A 25,293-nucleotide genomic window follows, 5' to 3' on the forward strand; every position below is an offset into this window, starting at 1 on the left:
GAGTGGTTAGTTTTCTGGTTTCCAGAAGGGGAAAAGTTGGGAGTATGTCTGATGGAGACAGTTAAAATTCAGTTTAATTCTGCTCATACAAAAATTAAATTGTACAACTGACTCCAGAATGTCTTAGCTTGTGGTGACTGAATACCTACCTTGTTCACCCCTACAATGCTTTGTACACTGGGAATTATCATTTCTGGCATGGGTAACTGCTGCATTTTTAGTTCTTTTGACACTTGGAGCTGCTGTAAAATAGAGTCCCGGGACAGAACTGCCAGGTTGTAGAATTTACGTTGCTTGTTTGCAAAGCTAATCATTGTGAACACTTAACACCTACCATGTAATACAGTTTTAAGTGTTTCGGGAAGCTATTAGTGTATGCAAGGAGTGGCTGAGCAAACTGCAGAAGCAAAGCAGATTGGAGAGCAAAAAAAGTCAGATCACAAACTTTGTTAGTCTTTTCCTTTTATGGCTATTTTAAGAACTGGAAGTAATTATTATACGCATACAGGAAATAACTGCTTTAAATTGCAGCACTTTTGAAGGGTTTATCGTTGTTACTTTTTCAATTCATCTGTGTTACATGGCTTCTTTGCTTGAACTGTAGACTTTTTTTTTTAAAGGGAGAGATGTGGAAAAGCATTGCACTTTCCAGATAGTAGCACTTCTAAAAAGCATGGCAGGTGTTGAACCAGGTGGACTCTGTGGGTGTAACTGGTTTTCCATAGATTGTTACTGGCAGAAAGTAGCAGGATAAAAGTATATCTGAGCGAGGAGGCTGCCTACGTAACCCAAGATATGTCTTGCCCGCTGTCAAGAACAGAGGTTGCATCTGGGCCCCTAAAAAAGTCTCTTTCAGTCCAGAAGCAATGGTGACTGTAAGCCGTTTGTACTTCAGTCTGGTCTTGCACATGGTGCGCTGCTTCCAAACTCTGTGCTGCTGAGTTGCTTCCCCTACGGGCCCCTTACAGTCACTTGGGTGTCTGTCTTGTCCATTTTAAGTAGCTCCTGGGAGGGGGCACTTTAAACAGCCTTTTTCACTTTTAATAATAGAATATCTCAAAGTAACTCTTCACTTATTGCTTTACTGCAGTTATTCCATACAGTATTAGAATAGAAGTTGGTCTTGCTTCCAAATCTTGTGTGTAATTCAGGGTTGTACATTGAGGGTATTAAATCTTTAAAAGATTTTGTGACTTTAAGAAGGAAGAAGTAGATCAGATGGATTATAATATGGCGGATTAGGGAAAACGGTAAATGGATAGTGTAGAGTTGGATGGATATGCTAAGATACTGTGAAGGAAGGATTAAAGCAAACCAAAAAGGGATAAATGCATAGGCTTAGAGAATTATTCTACTTAATTTGCTTTCTATTATGAGATAATTTCTCTAATATTGCACTTTAATTTAACAAGGCAAAAAGCTTGTGAGAAAAATATCATTTGAGAAACACAGAGAATATTTTTTTAACTGACAAGAAGTATAAAGGTGAAAATATTAAACATGTGTTTCCCTGCGCCTGCATTTCCTAGACCTGGAGAAGTATAATTTTTCCCTTAATCCAATTGTTTTGTATTTCCAGCTTCTTTCTCTTCTATTTGAAGATTTATTCAAAAAATTTAACTCTGAACTGAAGAAGATTGCTGACCAGGTAATTCCCAAGCAACGTGCAGCTCAGTTTGATGTAGTGAAGCATATGCGTCAAGACCAAATCACCAATGGTATGGTCAATGCCATCTCCACAGTAAGTATTTTTGTTTTCATCCTAGCATGTAAAGTCTTTTCTCCCTAGTGAATGGTGGAAATGTATGAATTTTGTTCTGATGACTCTATCATTTGTCGTAAAAGCAAATCTGTTTAACATTCTTTATAGATTAAAATTGCAAAACTCTGTCATGGCCAGGGCTTTTGGAATTCACTGAAGAATCATTAATCATTAAACCACTTTTTATTTCACCATTTATTTCAAAGTTATATTTTAGTGTTTTGGAAGGAATGGTAGAAACAAGCAACTTTAAAATAGTGATCATGTTTGTATTTATCCAACTTGCCGTCTTCTAGGTTATACTTGACTATGTGGTTCATGGTGTTTTTTATTATCTGGATTTAGCTAGGGTCAGGTTACATCATATGTCCAAAAGGTGGCTGAAAACCAGCAGGAAAACATCACGAACAGAAGACAACTGGGGGAAAGGGTGTGTAGGCCAAAAAAAAAAAGCTGAATATTTAGCTGTTTAAGGGCGGTGCCTTTTTATTCATAGGAAGTCACTAGTATGAGCAAATTTACAGCACAGAAATTAGTACTTCTCTGCTAATGATACTGAACTATTTATCAGGGAAAACTGCTACATGCCTTATTATTTCACCCCATAATTAAGCCTTTAAATATTTATCTTGGTTAGACTTTAGCCTGTGTCTGCCTTCTGCTGGAATGGATATTTTAATTCATGCCAGTGGACAAGAACAAAAATACAATTACTAACTTTGTCTCTTACCTCACACATCTGCAAGAGCAATTTGTGATATGGTTCCTGAAACCTAGCTACTGGCTTGTAAATGACTTTGAAATCCATGGTTTTTTAAGAAATTAGGTTAGTCTAAGTATTTTAGTAGCTGGTAAAAATTGTGCAACTTAATTTTTAGTCTTTGGAACTCTTGAGAGGGCTTTTCTGCCTAGCATGAAACGGAGGTTTTCCTTCAGTTCTTTTAAACAAAATTAACTCCACAAATTGTATCCAAAACGGCCAACAGTCTGTTACTTACAAATCCCAATGTTAAAGCTTATCACTATTTAATTTTATGAGTGCCCCAAATGTAGTTAAATCTCTACAGTGCACGTAACCAAAACAATTGACAGATTTGTTTCTCTAAATGCTAGTGCTTTCTTCTAGCCGGTGCCAGTTTTTCCATTTGGACTGACAGAGATAAATCTGCAAACTATTCAGTACATATTGTGAAGTCTTCCTTCTTCCACTATCTTTGGACTTTTTTTTACTGCCACATAAGCAGTTAAACACCATCTGCTCTTAAGCATTGAAAATAATTTCTCAGGAACAATGCCCAGTGCATACTATTCAAGAGATTAAGCAAATACCATAAAAATCATTCTTGGAAACAACAATCTCCAATCTCACCAGAATGCTTCAATGATAGTCTCAAAGAGCATGAAATAACTCAGCGGATTCATAATTACACCAGTAGCATGCAAAAGAATTCATAGCACTACTGCATCAACTGTGCAGTGGTGTTCAGTGGTATTTCCTATAGGTCTTCTTTTTACCCTGGAAAATTGCAGAAGAGAGGGTAGCTCAGGCAGTAATGCCACAGGCCTAATAAATATTTCAGTGTCTGCAGAATCATCCAATACTGCTGAGGGAGCAACTTTCAGTTCATAGGAGTTTTCAGTAGGAAGTTCTCCACTGGGGTTGGTCTCACAACAGCCCTGGCACCATTTTGGGGTTTTTGGACAACTTTTGAAAGAGTCAGTCCATCACTTCCAAAGCTCAAAGAATTTTTTGTATTATTTATTCAGGCAGTGTTTTTACCTCCCCTTTCCTCCAGTCTTTGAGATTTCACAGTCTTCTGGGGAGCGAAGAAGAAACCACATGCTAGTTTAGACTACAGATGAAGTCATTTCTAGCATGAGGAAAAACTACTAATTTATTGTATTCTGCTTATATTCTGATAACTCCCAGTCCTTAAAGAATGAAATGGTCAGTGAGTGAACCCTTCCCAAGAAGGCTGAGCAAGTGGACAGGTTTGTTTTGACTGACTTACTGTTGGGCATTATGTCACAGAATCACAGAATCGTCTAGGTTGGAAGGGACCTTTAAGATTATCACTTCCAACCATTAACCTAACACTGCCAGAACCACCACTAAACCGTGTCGCTCAGCACCACGTCTACCCATCTTTTAAATACCTCCAGAGATGGTGATTCAACCACTTCCCTGGGCAGCCTGTTCCAATGTTTGATAACTCTTTCGGTGAAGGAACTTTTCCTAATATGTCTTCCCACTTTCTGTAACAAGGAACAAAGGGTAGTTCTGCAGACTATTTGATAGTCTCTCCAGTGGAAGCAAATAGCAAAATCGTTCGGATGGGTAGTGGTTTTTGCTGTTCATCACTAAATGGGATTTTGCTGTTAATGTATAAATAAAGAAGCCAAGCAAATCACACTCTTGAAGGATTTCAGTCCAGTACAGCCAGCGAGCTTCAAATTATTTGTTAGCATTGTTGAGCTGAGTTGATCAAAAAGGCTACTGGAATTAGCAGAAAGCAATCCTTGGGAAAGTGTTACCTTTGAGATCTTCATTGCCTTTGGACTGAGCAGTAACATGGTGGCTGGAGTAAATAGTAGTAAATGGGACAGTAACTTGCTGTATCTACTGACTCAGGTGCTGGTGGGCAATGTATACGGAGTAGATGTCATGAAGTTAAAAACTGTAGCACTGAATTTCAAGATTTTACAGTAGAGATTGTTAAATCTGCTTGGCATGGAAACATAATTGCGCCCTAGAACATTCTGTGAACTCCTCTGTTCTCCTGATTAAAACCACAAGTGATGCTGCCTGTGACAGTCCCGAAACATGAAACTCTTGACATTTGCATGGATCTTGCATTTCTTATTTGGTGTAATCCTACCAGAGAAGTTGGATAGACCTAGCCCCTCCACACTCTTCTTCTGTGAGAAGACACATCAGTGAGTCTTTTTCCTCTGGAGTCTAAAAACAAGTCTTCAAGAAAGTATAGATGGCTTTGATGTCAGACTCCTCCAGAATAAATGACTGTTTTTCCTACCAAAATAACAAATCATGAAAAAGGCAGAACTGAAAGTTTGTGGGATCTATTGTGAAAATGTATTTCACTCAAAATACCTTTTTTTAAAATTGAAAAATCTATAAAGGGAGAACATAAAGTAATTTAATTTAGATAAAGTTGAGTATTGATTTACCTGTGAGGGACAGGTGATGAAGAATCTTTGTGTGATCAAATATGTAATAGCAAAAGTATCCTCTCATCTGGAAGAGCAGTTCTTTTGTTTCAACTTTTTTTAATACTTAGTACAAGTATGTTGTAACTAGTAGTGTATATACAATAATTAGAAAGTTGTTTTATATAAATAGGCAACATTTGCTATGCAAAGCTCCTCAGATATCATTCTGTCTACATACTGAAAAGACATGTAGTGTCGAGACAGGGTTAAACTACAATAACTTTTTTTGAAATTATCATTTTATTCTACAGGGAAATTGGTCCCTGAAGAGATTCAAAATGGACCGCCAAGGCGTGACGCAAGTATTGTCCCGCTTGTCTTACATATCTGCTCTGGGTATGATGACTAGAATCTCTTCTCAGTTTGAAAAAACAAGGAAAGTGAGTGGTCCTCGGTCACTACAGCCATCTCAGTGGGGGATGCTCTGCCCATCTGACACTCCTGAAGGAGAGGTGAGGAACTTCGATTTTGCTTTGAGTATTTCTTGTCCTGAGGAATGAAGACGCTGTTTATTTTGAAGCAGGTGATCCTCCATTGGAGGAAGAATTCTGATGAGGTTTCTAGAGAGATAAATTATCCTCAGCCTGATAACACCACTTGTGTGTCTTTTCACATCCCATCTATTTACATCCTAGTTCTCCTTGCTATGTTGCTTTTTTTTTTCCTCCTACCTGAGTGGACTGGCTGGAAACTGTTCAGATGTATAAGAATGATGCGAGGCCTCCTATTTTTGCAGCAGAGCTACTTGCTCTCTTTTGATCAGAACAGAAAGAGAGGAGTCCTAAACTCTTATCCCTTTGTTCTGTAATAAATGTTCTGTTTTGCAGTTGCCACACCAACCTGCAATTTTTCTAGAAACATAATTATTATTAAAGAAACAGCTTTAGCCTTTAGCTTGAGAAAGAAAAACAGCTGTGTACGTTTTACTTTAAAGACATCATCCAGCTATTCCAACCAAACGATTGATGCTAACAAATCTGGGGGAACTCTGAACTTTCTGGCATAAATATGCAGACAATATGAACTAGTCTCATTAAGCAGCTGGAATAAAATTTCACTCTATAAGATACTTGGATATTTTTCATTTTAAAATGGTAAAGTTTATGTTAGAACATACAGGATATCTGGCAAATTAGTAAATAGGCTGATTTTGTATTTCCATTATGCTTCTAAGTAGCTGTTGGTTTGAAGAGAGAAATAAAGGGTTATAAATGGTTGGATAACTTAAAAACTACAACTTCATCGCCTATATTTTTATTAGTTTGTAAATGCTAAAACATTACATTTCAGTGTGATATAGAAAGTTCTTCCTTTCTTCCTTCATAATTTTCAGTGTAGTTAATTTGTTTCATTTCTTTCACTTTATACTTTTTTTTGTTGTTCATAAGTATAGTTTTGGAAGAAAAAGATATGTGTAGTATTAATACTCTAGAACAAAATGGATAAAAGGTGTATTTTTTATTTTAGGCTTGTGGTTTGGTTAAAAACCTTGCCCTCATGACTCACATTACTACGGATATGGAAGATGGCCCGATTATTAAATTAGCCAGTAATCTTGGAGTTGAAGATGTCAACTTGCTCTGCGGTGAAGAACTTTCATATCCAAATGTGTTCCTTGTTTTCCTTAATGGTATGTAACTTTTCAGCAGTCTGACTCTGATTTGTTGCTGATGGAGAGTTAGGCTTCAGAAACCCTACAACAATTTTTGGACCACAGTCAACCGCAGATGCGTTTTCCACGTGTAGATAACTTCATCTGTAAATATTTTTATAGGGTTAGGCAGACTAGACAGGCCAGATGATGGCACTTAGTTGTCTGAAGTTGTGTCCTCAGAAGTCTGACTGCAGATGTGTGGAGCTGGGAAATTGAAGCTTTTTCAAATTTCAGTACTGTTTTTAAGCACACTTGCATGAATAGGCACAAAAATGTATATGTTCTATTACAGGTTTGTTTGTTTTTCTCAGGTATTCACTAAATGAGGTGCCATTCATAAAGTAATTTTTTCAGAGAGAATAACACTGCTAAATTTTCAATAACTTAAATTTACAAATTCAGGGCTTCATTCACAGAAAGCATTTTATTTTAGTGTAAACTTTATGTATTTGTATATATATTCATGCAAGTGCCTTTAAAAACAGAAAGGAAACATCAATTGTTTGCAAAGTTTAGCAATGCTATTCCATTTAAAATCACCTTTTAAAGCGCAACTTGCTTTGTGAATGAGTAGAAAAAATTAGACCTTGGAAAACAGGCCTCTCTTCTTTGTTAAAGGGATGATTTGGCATATGTGCTTTGCATGTGCACGCTTATGTTCCTTTTACAACTGATCTTTTAGTGTTTCTAAATCAACAGGTACTATGATATCAGATTTCAAAATACTGACGTTTTAAAAACCACAACTGTGATTTAAAAATAGGCTTTTATCAACAGCACCCACTTCCAGGGACTAGTATTAAATGTCTGTCACTATGAATAAGTTCTCCATTTACTTTGGAATTAAACAGCAGTTGTTCTTCCATCCTGTCTTTTGCCAGCAACATAAAAGCAACACTTGACCAAACTGCATTCCTTTGCTCTGCTTTTCTGTAGCAGTATGTTAAAGATAAGGTTCAGTGAAACCACATGCAGTCTTCTCTGTCTCATTTTATGGTCCAGAGGGGAGTGCAGAGCAGAAGTATTGAGCTGTTCCTACACAAGCTCAATCTGTGATATGGAACAAGATAGTTATGTTCCCAAACGTATACGATGTACTACTAAGTAAAGCAAAACCATTCACTGTTCAGTCTACTAGTTTGTGGGTTTAATCCATAAAAAATTCCAGGCTTGTGGGTGGCTGAAATGATTCTGATTTAAACTTGTAACTTAAGAGGGCAGAAAATCTGTTGAGTACAAATCCCTTAAGCTATAAAGACCTTTGTATTGTCTTATAGACTCCCTAAACTATCATGCTTTGTCTCCTTTTTTAAAGTTTTGTTTGAAATGACACTGTGCTTTTTTCATTTTATATATTAAGATGACTTTGATCATGTGACTCTAAAAATTTTACTCTCTTGTTTGTTCATCATGCATCAGAATACTTAAGTATGTGCTAAAATGCCCTGCTAAGATAGCAATAGCTTGTTGAGCTAAGTTCTCGAAGGAGGAATTCTGGTGCTGTTGTGAGTGATCACGTATATCAAAAATATCAGGTCTTTCTAAAATTTCTGAGAAGGCAGCAGGACAGTTCCTTGGTCTGTTGCTGGAAAACTTGGATCTATTTATTTTGGTGCAGCTGAAATTGCAGGCTTCAGAAGTGCTGTTTGCTTGTACGCTAATTGGTGAATGGGCACCTGAGCAGAAACATATCTGAAGAAAGCTGGATGCAGCACACCATTTAGTTTCTGAAGCTATTTGGAGGCAAATAGATAGATGACCTGTGAAATTCTGATGCTTTTTTAAAACGTTTACTGAGAGAAAAATAGAGCCCGTTCTTATTCATGTCAGAAAAGGGAAATTTTATGACAACTCTTATTATTTGCAAGAAGTAGGAAGTATTTCTATGCATGCTAGACATGATCAGAATTTGTAAGTATAGTTTTGGATATGCAAAGTATGCACAATGAATTTATTCCCCTTCTGAATAGGTAACATCCTCGGTGTCATACGTGATCATCAGAAATTAGTCAACACATTTCGAATAATGCGTCGAGCGGGCTATATCAATGAATTTGTTTCCATCTCTACAAATCTTTCTGACAGATGTGTCTACATTTCCTCTGATGGAGGGAGATTGTGCAGGTAAACATCTTGTAGAATTATCTCACTAGTGAACTTACTATAAACACTGTTTTATGCACTTAAAATACACTGGGCTAAGACTTTCACAAGTACAGTTTTAAGCAAATTCAGTAGGAGTTGAGCATCTCTCTTTCTCCATAAATGGCCTTCATTCAAAACAGGTCTGAGAAACATACGATATAGTCAAGCAACTTAAGAAAAAAAAAAAAAAAAGCCCAAATAAATCAGTTTTATCTTTAAACAAAAGTCATGACAAAATGTTGCTGTATCTTCTTTAAGAAAAAAAGGGAGGGGGGATTAAAATCAACCTGATTTGCAACTGCAGTAATGTCGAATGGCCTTGGAAGGTTTTTTTTTTTTTTAATTTCCTGTGAAGCAAGAAACAAGCAGCCACTCGCCTAATATCCCACGGGAGTGATATCACACTTCAGAATGAGAAGCTACTCTTTCTCTTCAAGGGCCTTTACACCTGGTGCAAAACTTCCTCAGGCGTGTCTACCTGCACCAAGAAGCATGTCTCACAATTTTGGTTTATTTCATTGCTTACCCTTAGGTAGGTAGGGCATTCGGTAAACCTACAAGGAAGGTCTCCACCTTGAGATACTTATGCGCTTTATTAGACAGAAAAGGTCCCTGAGTAACAGTCATGTCACAGAAGAAAGCAAAAAGAAATCTGGTGGCTAACATGAGAAAGTGGAACGTAACAGTATTTTGAGGCAGAAAATCAGGTTGTTTTCTAGTAGAGGCGAGAGACTTCAGTCAGATCACTGTGCTAGGTTATTTACAAGTAAAACATCTCCAGTTTAGCCTATAGAACAAGGCATAAAAGATGAACAAAGCAGAGATTGAGAGGCAGAATGAGTTAATAAATACATGCATATTTTAGCATTGACTAGCTGTGTGCATATTTTGTGCGTGCTTTTAAAGAAGCATCAGTCACAACTAGAGTTGGCATTCTACCTTATTCATTAATTAAATCTCAGAGCATGCTGAATGCAGTCTGAGGCACACTAAAGACTTCAAAATAGTACATGTACAAACCATCAATTAATCATACCTGGTCAAGACATCCAGAGTAGGGGCATATTCAGTGGCAGAGAAGTCGCTTTTCCAGTCAGGTCTAATACTGGCCATTCTGCAGGTTTGGAGATGCAGCAAAACTTCCAATTTGTAAAATAAAGGCAAGTGAAATCGTGTATTTCCAGGAGTTTACCAAGTTTGCTTTGTGGCACCCCTACCCTGCAATTGTTCAGATACCCCTATTACCCATTTAAAAGTGCTCATTAGTCTTCAGTTATTTAGACTTCAGAGTGGACTCCACAAGTATCTTGTAGCTATTTGCTGCTCTTTACAAGAGCAACTTGTCCAAATAGCAACAGCCCTTGGCGTTTCATTCTTGCATGCCATCCTTTGTGTTAGTGTTTCCTTGCGGTAAGGAAGCCTTCAGAGATCCATGTGCTGTTCAAATTTATGGATTCATCTGAGATCACCCATGGTAAATGCCTGTACTTTATATCATGTAACAGCAAAATACATTCTCGCATGTGGACACTCGAGCACAAACTGTTCGCTCAGTCTTGTATGAAGTCCCTGCCATACCCATAGAACTTAATGCTGTTCTTAGCTTTGTAGATTGGGAAATCTTAAATCTTTTAAAGCCATCAATATAACGTGTAGGTAAAACTTAAAAAATGTTTTAGTTTAAAGATTTAAGCAGGGGGGGAGGGGGGAAGGCTTCCTCCTCAAAATTCAGATTTTAATTTTTCTTGTACGCTTCTTGGGTGCTTCGTAGACAATATGTCAGTTCAGGGTATCTGTGTATCAAACCAAGGTCTGAATAATTACTGATTGTATTTATGTGGCTATGTCAGTTAAAGGTGGATAAATTTAAAAAGTGGTTTATAAAATAGGTTGTGTGTAGGCAGGGTTCTTACTTCTAAGTATAAATTAAGTTACCTGCCTAAGTATTTGCTCTGATAATCCTTTATTTTTTTTAATTGTAGACCTTACATAATTGTCAAGAAGCAAAAACCTGCAGTTACAAACAAGCATATGGAAGAACTGGCTCAGGGATACAGGTACATAATTCAAGTGAACCATATTCATCATCGCATCTATCTGTAAATACTGTGTGGAAATACTTCAGTCAGTATTTTACAATCTTGGGGTTACCTATGTAGGAGAAGTCTACTCTCCTATATAAATTAATAATCAGTGTATTGGAGGTTTTCTGTTTAAAGTCAAATTAAGTCTGGTGGTCTTATTTTGTTACTGCTCTGGCGTTTGGCAATTATATAGAATAAATACATCTCTCAGCCTCATCTTTCTGTAAGTGGGAGGCCTGAGGCAGCATCATCCTTCTCCTGATTGAAAGATCAAACACTTCAAAGGAATATAAATTTGACCGCCCTAAACTAAGCACATTCAGAATTAGTTTTGAAACCACTTGCAAATTCTTAGTTCGTGTGTTTATAAAAACACATTTACTCAAAAGCATTTAAATTTAACTAAATTTTGCAAAACCATCACAAAAACTTACTAGATTACCCTTACACTTGTCTACATTTATAGTGATGATGAATACATACAGGAGGATTTTATTTAGATGTTCAAATAAGTGACATTGGTCAGTCAGACTGTGAAGCAGTGAATGGGCAAGGGGATTAATTTAAAAAAATACATTTTTCTTTAAATATGTAAAATGCACAGAACCGTTCATATAAAAGTATTTCTCTAGTTTAACTTCTAACATTATATTCTTTCGATATATGCATTATGTAGATTTATTTTTGCAGAAATATAAGAAAAGACTGTACTTCTAGTGTATTTTTTTAATTTAACTGTAGGAACTTTGAAGATTTCTTGCACGAAGGCCTCGTTGAATATTTGGATGTGAATGAAGAAAATGACTGTAACATTGCACTATATGAACATACAATTAATAAGTAAGTATGCGTTCAGACTAAACACTGGTTCAGCAAAAACTTTCATAGGGTGACTCTCTGAAATGCAAGCATGTTGATAACATTACTGTTTTCACACATACACACTGCTCCTTTGCTAATGGTTGCAACGACTCCAGATGAAAGCTAAAGAAAGAAATCTGTTTACACGCATCCTAAATTATCCATGGGATAGTTACAAAAAGTGGTTTAGCTATTGAGTTTTGGGAGATCTGTTCCTGCTTCTAACTCTCAAAAATATGAAGTACTTAAAGGTATATCCTCTGTTGCTCTGGATGTGGCTTTTTGGTTTTTTTCTAATCATTGGGCTGCTCATCAGAAGTAAATTTATACAATAGGAGTCCAGAAAGCAAATGGTTTCCACCTGTTAAATGATGATCTTGGCATGTCATGATTGTCATTCGGAAAATTCTCTCTTATGGCTGTAGAAGGACCCTAGACAACCAGTTTACACTAAATGTCTGAAGTATTGGAATGAGACCTTCCCTTTGACTTTTGGATGCATAATAGGCCCCGATAAAAATGTCTGTATCATTCTGTATATTCTTCACCACATACGTTAAAACCATTCCTGCTATGTGATTTTTGTTCAGAAAGATTTCCAGATTTTTTTTGTGTTTTACACATATATGAAGGACCCGGTGCTTTGGGGTTTTTTTTTCTGTGTCTTGTGACTGTGATGGGAGAGCCCACATTAAAAGAAGGATTCTTTTAAATTTTTAAGTCCCGGCTTTCTCCTTTTTTTGATGTTTCTGTGACAATATCCTGTCAACTGAAGGCTGCATACAAAATGTTGAAAGTTATCTCCATGAAATGTTTGATCAATAGATTTATGCAGAAGATGCATTTTCTAAATGTTCTGTCCTGGGCAAGTACTCATGGAAGCCAATAGAAATAAATCATTGATTTCAGTGGAGCTGGATGAGACCTTCAGTTATCTCTAACCTTTGCCAGATGAAATGCATTAACTCTGCTAATTAAATTGCATTGCTCCTGCTCAGGCTTTTGAAGACTTTATCACTTTAAGAAATTGCTTTTGCACGCTCTTGGCTGGCTTCTGTATGCATGACCAAAGAAAAGCACACACAATTCCTGTCATTTGTGCCAAAATTAAATAACTTCCAGCAAGCACCAGAGCTGAAAAGTTTAAGTTACAGGACACCTGACTCAGCTAGGAAGATTAATGGGAGTGTATCACAGGAAATCACTGTTTAGTCAAAAACAGGAGGAGACTGTGAACTTACAATGCAGTAGTGGGAGGAAATGACTCTACCACAACTACCAAAAAGTTCGGGAGATTCTTGTCTTGTCCATCAACTTGTTTTGAGTTTAGCTTCAATGCTTGTAGCTAGTAGTGCCATTAAGTATCTGAGCTTGCACTATATGAGCACATTGCTCCTTGTGTTTAGTAATGATATTCCCTACATCCTGGATAGCTGATTTGTGGACCCCCTTCTCCCAGCTAAACATCTTGCATTTTAAATGGTGCGACCATGTTGGTACAACTTGTTCTGGTAATACAACTGACACAATCCACTATTGTGAAGTATCTCATTAACATTCCTGCTTTTGTAATGTAGGCTTCTTTTAGCTACAGTATCCTCTCTTTACCTTTCCAATCCAATTAGGGGTTTTTTTCTTTGGAGGATTTGACTCTATTTAATGCGTTCAATTTCTTCCTTACCTATTTGTAACTCTGATTTTCAAACTCATGAGGTTGCCTTCCTTTCTTGGGCCTATTTCTGGCAGTGGCATTTTGACTTGCAGAAATTGAACTGCTCTGTAAAGCCTGAAGGTCTCTCATTAGCACTCTGGAATGCTTCGTAAGATACTAGGATCCACATAGGTTGCATCTTCTTTGGTTGAAATAAGATTGAACTCAATGGAAAAATACTTGTGTTGAATACCCTATCTGAAAATGTATATGTAGTTCCATGCACTAGTAACTTCCAAAGAAATTTGCTATCTTCACTATCAATAAGTCTTGAGCCTCTTGTTTTATTCTTTGAGAAGTGTCAGCAGTTCTGTGAGGTTCCGCAGAACAGGGGAGTAGTCTGTGCTTTAAGTTTGCTACTGGTTCTTGAGACCATTTTGCAATTACTTGACTGCAATTGGGATTTTCTTAAGACAGGCTTCAATTAACATAGCTGCTTTTTATGAAGTGGAGAAAAACAGTGGCAATCCTCTGGCCAGCAGGTGACTTTTAGGTTGCTCAAGCATATCTGTGATTTATAAAGGTTTCTGGGACTGATAGATAATTTCACTAGGCTTGCTGCTTATGGTTTCTGGATTTTTTTCAGATTTCATTTTTTTTCTGTAGCACATAACGTTGTTTATGTAAGTTCCTGCTGGTCTTTGTCTTCAGTCTGTATGTACTTGTGGGTAATTCCTCAGGCTTTTTGAGCTTGTGATGTTTTGCTGTCTTTTAAGTGTTGTCATAACAAAGCTTTTTCCAGTCATTTCCTTTGCAAGGTCTTAAAGTTTAGTAATCAAATTAATTTGTTTAACTAATTAAAAAAGTCTTCCAAAAGACTTCCAAGAGAAGTCAAACACTAAAGACGGGATTTTCAGAAAGCACGACGGGTGTGTGGGAGAAGCAGTGTATGCCTAAACCCAAGCTCTGTGTAATAACTCCAGAACATTGTGAAAGATACGCTTTGGATAGGTTTAGTTATAATTATTTCAAAATTACCCATTTCCTAGTTACTTATCTTGATTTTAAAAAGCAGATCTGCTGCAGCCAAGCTTTATTGTACACTTCATCCTTAGTTATTAGTCACTCCACTTGCATCCCAATGCACGCTATGATTTAATTGTCTTTATTGAGCATGGACTTTCTCCTCTGAAGCTCTTGCCAGGTAAAACAAATTTTGTTATCTCTCAGCCTTTACTCCTTGTCTCTGTCTGTTTACTTCTCATCAGTACTGCCTTGTAGCAGCATAATCACTTGCAAAATACTTGCAGAGCTTTTCAAATAGTGTTTTATTTTGCCATATCACCCATGGCACTGGATCTGGTTTGGACACAGATGTTTTCCCTCTAACTGATATTATATAACTGACCTTGGAAAACTAAAACTACACTTGCCCCCCTCCCCAATATCTGAATCTGTCTTGCTCTTCCTTCTTCCACCTCCCCAGTGGATTTCTAGATCTCCGAGACTGGTAATTTGATGTGGAGGACTCTCATTACATAAGAAAACATTCCTTAAGGCATTTTGGGTCTTACTGTATAAACTGATTTTTTTATTGTCTTACTGAGCTCCCTCAGGTTGTCGTTATCTGGAGGCTTTTTCTCCATGATGGAAATTCATAAACCCTCATTTATTTCTCCTTCGTTTCTTTTCATGTGGAAACATTTAAAGCCAAAGGAAAGTGTTTGTGGTTTTTTTTTTTTTAAATAAAAAAATAAAATCCCACAGTGAATCAATATTTTGAGGTCATACTGACTTACATTTCCTGAACAGAATTTAACTGAAGTATTGTGAGATGCTACTAAATTAAATAAATTCTAGTTAAGATGTTTGTTCACGAGGCTGCTATAATTGGTACTCTTTCTTTTAAGAGATACAACGCATTTGGAGATTGAGCCTTTCACGCTTCTTGGTGTCTGTGCTGGGCTGATTCCATATCCTCACCACAACCAGTCCCCAAGAAACACTTATCAGTGTGCTATGGGGAAACAAGCAATGGGTAAGACTTTTTTTATTCCCTTTTGGAGTGTTATGTACTTTTTGAAGCTATGTAGCGAAAGTGACAAACCAGATAAATTCTTTTTTTCCTAGTTCACGTAAAAGCTTTGCTAGGTAGAGGAAAAGAACACTTCTTTAGCTTCAAGAAAAAAAGAATTTACCTCTGAAAGTTGGAAAAAATTAAAAGGAAAAAAATACCAGTCGGTTTTACTTAATGGAGACCATATCTGCAGGTCTTAATGCTTAAAAGACGAATTGGAGAAATTGGGGCACTCTTGGCTTTTTGTTGGGTTTTTTTGATAATCATCATGACTTTCAAGTTTTCATCATAGCTGCAGGATTGACAGAATTGCATTTTTTTTGTCTCTTTATGCTGTGGTTTGCCGTGGGTTTCCAGACAAAAAGAGTTAAAAAGTGTTCTCGTGAAGAGAGACAGAGCACAAAGTGAGGAGAGTTTCCCTGAATAATTGAGTAGGTGCCCTAAAAATAAATGAATAAGTAGTTACATTGACATTATAGAGAAGAAGAAGAATCAAAATGTGCAAGAGAGTGCTTAGTTACTTGAACACTTCCTGCAGCAGTAGTTTTGATGTTGGGGTTTTTTCTGTTTTGGATGAAGAGGGCAAGTAACGGCCTCTCAACAAAATGACTGAAAAAAAAAAAATTAATTTCCTTAATCACTTAATAATTCTTTTTACAAATGTGATAGCTGGTCATTAAAAACGCAACCATTTTGTCAATTTGCTGTTGTGGGTAATTGACACTAGGTGATTTCTAATCCTTCCTTTAATACACAGCTAAATTAGTATTAAAGCATCGAAGTCATATGGCCCTTGATCAAGCCAGAGTGAGTCCCAAGAAGAACCTGACCAGTACATCAGTTCAGACAGCTGTATTCAGTCTTGTTCTGTACATGCCAGTTTTATGTCTTATATTGATGGCTTGCTCGCAAGTTGAAAGCTACAGTAGAACAACTCTGTGTCATGAAAAAACTACCACTTCTGTTAGGTTTACGAAACCATTTGTTTCATGCTGTGTGTTCGAAACTGAAACACTGCACCTTTTGTGAGCCTTCTCCAGCAGAATTAATAGCAAATTCGCTGCCTTGTGCTGAACCGTCATGTTCAGCGCATCAAAATAGCATAAAATAGCAACAGATGCATGCCCTTCCTTTAAATTAAAAAAAAAAAAAAAAAGGGGGGGGGGAAGAGGAGCAATGCAATGTTTTTCCTTACAGTTCTCCCCCATCCCATTATCCTTCCCCCACCCCCGAGTCTCTATTTTATGACTATTAGTCTCAGAAGGTTTGGTTAGTTACCACACACAGTTAAGCAGGATCAGTGTGTACAGAAAGCCAATTCAGTATCTGTGGAGTTCTTTTGTAGTTTTCTGTGTGAAGGTTTTTTTCCCGTTTTGTTTTGAGTGTCATTTGCAATTCATTGTCTGTGTTTTCTGAGGTTGGTGTATTCAGCTGCTTTGACCCTAGGTCTTGCACATTTAGCTCCTTGGATACAATCCTCTGACGTTCCTGCTGACGCTAGGAACACAAAAGCCATTGAATATCTTGAGCAATAAAAAAAGCCTTTGTTTCGGTTTGTTATGACAAAACACCTGACTCAAAGAATAAGCAGCTAGATAAAAGTACATTTTTAAAGTTGGCACATGACCTGAGCTATATTTTGCTCTGCCTGAAGTATCTGCAAACACCTGAAGCTTTTTGTAATGACTACTTTTAAAAAAGTCCGCGTAAAGTGGCAATATGTAGGGGCGGAAAAGATTTTTCTCTACACTTATTATCAAATGAGACCTAGGGGATATTCCTGAAACATTACACGTACTTTTTTCTGTTTGTATTTATGAAGGGATGTGATGTAGTGCTTCAAACCCCCACTTTTAAGTAACCATCCACCCTTCTTGCTTTCTTTCCCCATCCTGAAATTGCAGAGCAGCTCCTGGTCCGACATTGCCATGTGGAAAGTCTCACGTCCAAGTCCACTGTGTCACACTCTCGGCTGTGGACATGACACAGTGGACCAGTGCCCCCAGTGACCTGGGGGCATGGAGGGAGCCCCTGGGGCTCAGGCTGGGAAAGGAGAGCCTTGGGCTCCTCAACACTGACCCTCTCTGACCACGTCACAGGGCTGTGACAGCAGCTTTGGACAGTCTTTGCTCTTTTTTAAGCAACATCAATCTAGAGAAAGGTGTGGAGGGTAGACATCAGGGCTTGCAATAGGGTCTGTAGTCCAGTATCCCTGACAAGTGTTAGGTATTAAAATATTAATGTTTCTGCAGGATAACACTAAACGTCTGAAAAATACCTCCCTTGCATTGGCAGAATAACTCTTCTTGTTGGAGGACTAGGACTGTGCTTAGTGAGCAAACTGTATTTCAATGAAATGAAATTGAAATTAAATCCCTCTGTTTTGGCATAGATAATTTACCATATGTTGCAGGTTGAACTGCAAGACTTGAGGGGAAGTTATGATTAGGTGGCAAATACAACAGCATCTGCGAGGACCTCAGCTGAGCATTGACATTTCGGCACAAAGATAACAGTTGTATCTTAAAATCTGAGAAGTATTTGAGATTAAAATACAAGAGTCTGTACTATTTCCATTCCATATGTTGCTAAAATAACGTTTAAGAGGATCAAATGCTCTTAGAATTAGAGAAATAATTTTAAATTGAGCTTTTCAATTCCATTAAGACATAAAAAATCAGTCAGTTTTACACACTGCACCTCTGTGACTGTGAAGCATTGTAGAAAAGCCTAATGTAAGAAATGAAAACATACACATTTTCCTGCCAGTAATCCAACATATTGTACATGCACATGTGCATCTGTGAACGTGGCAGTGTGGGTACACAAAAGCAAGCTGTACGCTCTCACAGCCCAACTGTGCACTCCAGTTTCAACCCAAATGTCATAATGCAAGTCTTGAGTACGGAAAGGAGGGCTTGGGTGTTCAGTTATTACTTTAACCCGTGAAAGAGCAGAAAGTATTTGAGGGGAGGGTGGTAGCTGGGTGAGAGCTTTGCTGCAGGGGTTTATGTTGATGCAACTTCTTTGATATTACAAAAAAAAAACCCTCTTACTGTCTCACGGACATTCTGCTTTGCTTCTGCCAAGTAGCAAAGCCCTTGATATACCGTTTTGCCTTGTGCTATAACCAGCTGAATGTGTTAAAATTGAGTTGAGAAGACTAATGTGCTTCAAGGAACCGAGTGCTTGGGGCTTGTTGGGTTTTGACAGTTGTGAAAGGCTTGTCAGTGGGCTGAGAGTTAAAGCGCTCCCAAATTTTGTATGGCTAGCTGTTGGTTAGCGAATCGAAACAAACGTCAAAGCAAAACCAGCTGTTGCTGGTCACCACAGCTGGACCTGGGTGCTTTGTGGCCAGGGCTCAGTTCTAGTACTGCTCTCTGAGGAGCAGCATTTGTGCTCTGCAACACAGAGCGCAAACCTTTTGTGCTTTTTGCCTGCTCTTCTCTCCCTGATAGCAGGCACAGAAGTGCCGAGACAGAAATGAGCCAGACTACTTCCCCCACTTTACCCATAATCTTTTAAACTGACTTCTTAATCTTTCTACGGTGAAAAGAATATCTCAAGTGCTGAACATCTGGATCACTTAATGCATGTACTGTGAAAATCTTTCTGAGCTGAGTTGGAGCCCCCTCCACAAGGTTCAGTGCAGCGTTTAAAAACTGTACTCCTTTCTCTGTTGGTTTGTGCTCGTATAGAAGGACAGAATAGTAGAAAATCCATGGTGAAATCAGGGGAAATACAGGATTACAGCAGTTCTGTTCTTGGCATGTGCAGGGACAGCCCTTTTGGCTCATATCTTAAGTAGATTGATTTCTGTATCCTTGTTAATTTTGGTTGTACAGTTTAATGTTGCTGTAAGTAATACACCAGAGAATTGGATAAACGCTTATTTTAGCTAGCTGTTTGTTCTGGTGAGTTCCCAAAACTTTCTGCACCAGAACAACGATATCTCATTTATGCTATATATCAATACATAGCATTTTTATAGAGATTACTTCACACTGAAGAATGATCAAATGGTGTTTTAAAATCAAAAAAACCCCCAACTTGTCAGGTAAAGGAAAAAAGGAGAGAATGCACACATGCATTCACAATATACCAAGTGCAGAGAAAAGCAAGAAAACGATCTTTGTATCCAGGTCAACCTTGTGTGTTTTGCTTTAAACAAGGCTAATTACTAATGAAAAAAAATTGGTTCTTGCTGTTGGGATAATTATAAATGTGTGTCATTGTGAGCAGGGTTTGTTATGGTGAAGTTTAATTATACTTTACTTTTGCTTGGCTGTTTGGCTGAAGCAAACAAGGGCTCTGTTCTTTCAGAGAGAAAACAGAAATAAAGCTAGTGACTTCCTTTATTTCAACGCCCACGCAGAGGTCTTGTCCCAACACACCAGCCCTCAGAGGAAGAGAGTGGCTTCTTAATTTTAAATAAGCAGATTGTGGTTTAAGGCTGTGGCTTGTTAGACCAGTCTAGAGAAGACATTATTTGTATAACCTTTAAATCATAGCAATTAGGACAAATATTGCTGATGTACAGCATGTTATTTTGGCTAATTTATTTCACTTGTGCTCTTCAATCATTCTCTAGCCAGTTTCTTTCCTGCTGGGATATCCATCATTGATATATATGTATACATTTTCTACTTGATATGATACAGCATTCAGCTCCTGAAGAATTGCCTGAATACAGTTTATTATTGAAGTTCAAAATCTCAGTAATGTCAGTTGCTCAAGGCTCCTGGTCTGATGCAAACAGTAACAGTTCCGTTAGGCTTATCTGAACCTCTGATAAAAATACCAACTTTGAAATATGTGAAGCATCTGAGAGAGAAATAATTCACATTACTTGAAACATATAGAAGTGTCATCTATAATCCTTGATATATGAGGGACTCCCAGAGATTGTTAATGGGCTATAAAGGAGAAGTTTAGCTATGATCAGGTGCTCCAGACTTCATCCTATCTTCGCATCCCTATGAGTGAACTATAGCAGGTACAGCATATAAGCATCTTGGAAGAGAAAAAAATTGCAAGCATTTCAAAAGTGAAAGTTAGTGTGACATACACAGGAGAAGATTTCTCTCAACAACAGGAAAATGTACCTATCCATGAAACTTTTAAGATGAGCTCTACAGCAGACAGCCTATCCTGAAAGCACACAGATTATTCATTCTAGGTGCAGAAGGAAGAAATGGTCTAAACCTCTTAAGTTTTTTAATTTGGAAGTGGATTTTCATATCTGTATAGTGGGAAAAGCAGTTTGTTTATCAAAGTACAATGAAAACAATGTCTAATACTTTAGGCTAAGGGAATATCAGTAGTAGTAGGGCGTTCAGATGGTGATCATTGCCAGGCATGACTGGGAGGGTCTTCAGTGTTGGTGAATCCAGGCCCTACCATCTTGCTTCTTAATGGAGGCAGAAAATACTGCTATGGGATGATTAATTTCCTTCTCAAGAAAAAGACAGAAAAGCAACCGTTCAAAAGCAAGAGACAAGTAAAGCCTGTCAACTCTACCAAATCTTCCTCAAAATTTAAAAGTGCCGTGCCCGTGGCTTCAAATCCACCTTCCAGAACCAAGGAAAGTCCAGGTGTGCAAGAGACGGTTGTAACAGTTTGTTTTCAGACAGTATCTGTTGAGCTATCTCCCCATCCTCATCCTTAGGAAGGGTGGACACATGGTAGTTTATTAGAGAGATCTTAGTGCCAAGGACAGGGTAGATCTTTGGAACTGCCCGTGATGCTGCCTGGTTTTAGATACTTGATTTTCTAGACGTTTAATTTAGATGCAGGCATTTGGAAATTGCAAGCAGACGCATATAAAACATGAAGCTAGCCTCCCCTAAGAGCAGGTTTGTGTTCAGCTGTACTGTTTTCTGGCTATGTGAAGTCTTCATTATACACTGGCTGCTTTGACCTTTCCTTGAAAGGAGCCAGCTTCTGAAATTGCAGGAGAAAATGGAAAGGTCTTGAAAGACTTACCTCCTAAGCACAAGTACTGCAGAGTATTTAGTACTTAAAACTTTAAAACTTTAACTTTTCAGACTATAATTTCTTAATTGCTTAGAGACATAGCATAGTCCTGGTACTGCAAACTCTAATAACATACGATTGCCTTAACTTTTGTTCTGCTACACAACAGTTTATGTTTCCCTGCTGGGTGTTAATTATTTTTTCCTCAGATTTCAGAAGACACTTTGGCAGTCTGATGGGACAGGGCCAAAAATTTCAGTCTCAAGCTGGGAAGTCTATACAAAGGGTTGAATTCTGAACCGTAAATTTAAAATTAATTTCATGTAAAAAGACAAATATATTGTGCGTGAACTTCTACTGGAGTCTTTCTAGCAATGACGCCTCTAACTCCAGAAAGTAAATCAGTCTTGGCTGCTGCTAACTGTATGCTTTGTTCATGCTTTGTGACATTCTAACACAGGCTGCTGTTGAACTAATTATTGCCCAGAAAAAGGAAGGAAATACGATGTGGAAGACGCAGAGCTTGATCCATAGCTCCTTTGGAACTCAATGGGAGTCTTTCTATTGATTCTCATGAAATTTTGGATCAGGTCTATGGAACGCAAGTTCAACTCTCTAAAAAACCCCTATGGCTATTAGAATAGTAGAAGCAAACTTCATACTTGCACTGTTATTCAGTGTCGTGATTAAAAAAGAAATCTTATTTGCATTCAGTCATATAGGACCTGACTTTGATTTCTTTTATTATTGTTCTTTTTGTCTTCATGCTTAGGTTTTCGCTGTTTAAGAAAAAATTATTAATTCTTTTCAGAAGCTTAAATTGAGAAGCCACTTACATCTTTATTGAAATATAATAATGTAAAGTTGTTTGGGGTTTGTCTCTCATGATTTTTTTTTTCCCTTCTTTCCTTGAAGCATTTCTATCATTAGATGAAATTTCTCAGTTTGTGCTTTTGGTTCATTTGCATTTGGTAATTTTTTAGCCAGAACATTTCTAGGAAACTCACTAATGTTCACACACTTTTGTTTTTCTTTTACATACAGGTACTATTGGGTACAATCAAAGAAACAGGATAGATACTCTTATGTATCTTCTAGCCTATCCGCAAAAGCCAATGGTAAAAACAAAAACAATTGAACTGATAGATTTTGAAAAACTGCCTGCTGGACAGAATGCCACAGTCGCTGTGATGAGCTACAGTGGTTACGATATCGAAGATGCTCTTGTCTTAAACAAGGCCTCTTTGGACAGAGGTAAGAACTATCAATTCTTTCCCACTTCTCTAATGTGTGTTCTAATATGTATTTCAGTAAACTTGTTGTCTCATGGTGTTATCCTATAATAACTTTTATTGCAGTTTTATGAACAGTACATCTCCAATTCAGAAATTTAATTCCAAAACCGCTTTGAATGCTTTTGTTTGTTTTCTGTATGAAGAGTGATTGCGATTCCATGCTTGCAGTAGTGCAGTGAAGTTACCAACACGTGAATAAACTTCTGATTATGGATATTATAAGAAAAAATTATTAACTTTTGACCTCAAATACGAAAGTGTAAATGGTCCCTTTTTGAAAATATTTAGTTTACAGAAAATGTTTGAGGTATTAGATAATCTGTTCTATTGGGCTTGCTTTTTAGATGGTTACCTGAACCTTTGTTCATTACTAACAGAGGGGTCTCATTATTTCTACTAGTAACAAACGCAATAGTTGAAATTAGATTTATGAATGTATTTGGGAAAGGAATGGAAAGTGTGGCAGTTTGTGTCATTGTGAACTTGATGCTCTGAGGGAGCAATAGCAGTATTGCCTGATTTCTGAGGGAAAATAATAGTGTTGTCTAAAGCAAAATAATATAGTGTTTATTCAGTGATAAACTAATGACCTGCTTCCTTAACAAAAAAAGAAAAAAATCTATGTAGTGCCATATATTTTAAATAAACATACAGAAGCACCAAATAGAAGGTAACTAAGTGAAACCTACGTTTGTGCCAGTCTGGCCTGTCTCACTCTCTCCACAATTCTTCAGCGCTTGATGTTAATGCTGCTGGGCGTTGGAGGAGAGTTGCCTGAAAACTTAGTCTCTCTCTTTTCTAAATAAATTCCCTTGAGAGAAGACATAGTGCAGTGTGATCAAATTGGTTTTACTTTCGGGTGGCCAAAATCAGATTCTTCCGTGACTTTATTCCCCCCCTCCCTTCCTCCTAGTTGCTAGGCAGCAATAATAGTATTCCTAGACATGTATCTTTGGCATTAATGTCTGCTGCATTTAATTTATGCCTCCTTTTCTAAAACAACAACGGGCATGATTTAAAACTGAATGTTTTCTTTTCTGGTAGACTGGTAACATTTACAGGGAGAGCTGTGGTGCTTGTCAGGAGTTACTTGACATAATCTAAAGATATAGATGTACTGTATGTGGCTGCAACTGTCTTTCATATGAACTAAAATAACATAGGATTATTAGAAAGCGTTGCTTTTGGCTGTCTGTAATTCTAAATGTGATGCAAATGTTTAGTATTGTGGCTAATTGCTGTACTTGGAGAGAAATTCTAGAGATGCTACTTTTCCCATCTAAAATCCAGAACAAACCTATTTTATAACAATATATGTAATTCAGAATTCTTTCATCTGGGAAAAAAGTCAGTCATGGGGTGATTATATGAAGCACTCAATCAGTACTTTTCTGGTAGTCTAACTTCTGTCAACCACAAACATGAGTAAAAGTTCAGGTTTCTTAGAACTCCAGAAAGGAAGAGGTGCTGTTCTCGTCCTGTTACAGTCTTTTCTCCTATGTTATGTCTCCCTGTGGACCATCAAAGGTAAGAGAAATGATGCGTGTGTGTGTGTGCAGAGGTATAGAAGGGGATTAGCACAACTTCAGAATTGGATCGTAGTCAAGGTCTAAAAAAAGTGGCATGCATGATCTGATTTTTAAATTGCGAGCTACTAGGTATCCATGTACAATGTTAAGCATATTCAAAACAATGAATAATCTAACTAATAAAAAAAAATAAATTGTATTCTGTAGCTCAGCAGGTGGATCAGCATTCTTCTTTTATTCTCATAATGTGTTATAAAGAATCTCTGAACTCCTAAGTAGATGAGTTTGTGTTACATTTTAGGTTTTGGAAGGTGTCTTGTATATAAGAATGCCAAATGTACCCTGAAGCGTTACACAAACCAGACATTTGATAAAGTTATGGGTCCGATGTTGGATGCAGCTACCCGTAAACCAATCTGGCGCCATGAAATTTTAGATGCTGATGGTATCTGCTCTCCAGGTATGTCAAATGATATAATCTGAAGTAGAAATTAATGTTCTGTTAATATTTCTTGTGCATCTTGTTTTATACTTAGTGTAATATTTTTTTTTCTTGAATATGACAATATTGTAACGGAAAATTAAAAAATATTAGTTTCTGAAAGCAGTGTGGTACCAGTCATTGGTTGGTTTTGGGGTTTTTTTTGTACATGAGAAGAGGGAGCTTTATATTTAAGCAGAAGAGTGAGTCTTGAACAATGTGAATCTATTGACACATTAGGACTTATATTCTTTGTATGTCCCCAAACTGGCAAACTTTGAATACTGTAGTTTTTAACTGTTTGTGTCTTCATATGTCCTGTTATCATTGTTTTGTAAGGATAGACTCCTTAATATTTTTATTTCATACGTCAAAGCCTCCTAGCATGCTATCAGTTAATGCAGTTGTTGGAGGAAATAAAATCTTCTGTTTTTAACACTTTAGAAATATGTTTGGAGAGATAAGAAAATAAGTGCCACTACATCTACTTTTGAGGACAGGTATATAACTTTCCAGTGGAAATAAATTTGAGAAAGAATCCTCCATA

The 25,293-nt window shown here is 37.3% G+C and overlaps 1 protein-coding gene across 2 annotated transcripts in view; it reads left to right on the forward strand.

The window, feature by feature from the left end:
* The window catches only part of POLR3B (RNA polymerase III subunit B), a 79,564-nt gene that overhangs the window by 26,796 nt on the left and 27,475 nt on the right, over positions 1 to 25,293 (forward strand). For both annotated transcript variants that reach the window (XM_054211068.1, XM_054211078.1), the window contains 9 exons: positions 1,580 to 1,741; positions 5,245 to 5,445; positions 6,461 to 6,623; positions 8,618 to 8,771; positions 10,775 to 10,849; positions 11,618 to 11,716; positions 15,299 to 15,426; positions 22,486 to 22,695; positions 24,567 to 24,725. In XM_054211068.1, the coding sequence (XP_054067043.1) occupies positions 1,580 to 1,741; positions 5,245 to 5,445; positions 6,461 to 6,623; positions 8,618 to 8,771; positions 10,775 to 10,849; positions 11,618 to 11,716; positions 15,299 to 15,426; positions 22,486 to 22,695; positions 24,567 to 24,725 (1,351 nt within the window). The remainder of the gene's footprint in view (positions 1 to 1,579; positions 1,742 to 5,244; positions 5,446 to 6,460; positions 6,624 to 8,617; positions 8,772 to 10,774; positions 10,850 to 11,617; positions 11,717 to 15,298; positions 15,427 to 22,485; positions 22,696 to 24,566; positions 24,726 to 25,293) is intronic.

Source organism: Rissa tridactyla, chromosome 1, assembly GCF_028500815.1.
Source record: "Rissa tridactyla isolate bRisTri1 chromosome 1, bRisTri1.patW.cur.20221130, whole genome shotgun sequence".
Lineage (NCBI taxonomy): Eukaryota > Metazoa > Chordata > Aves > Charadriiformes > Laridae > Rissa > Rissa tridactyla.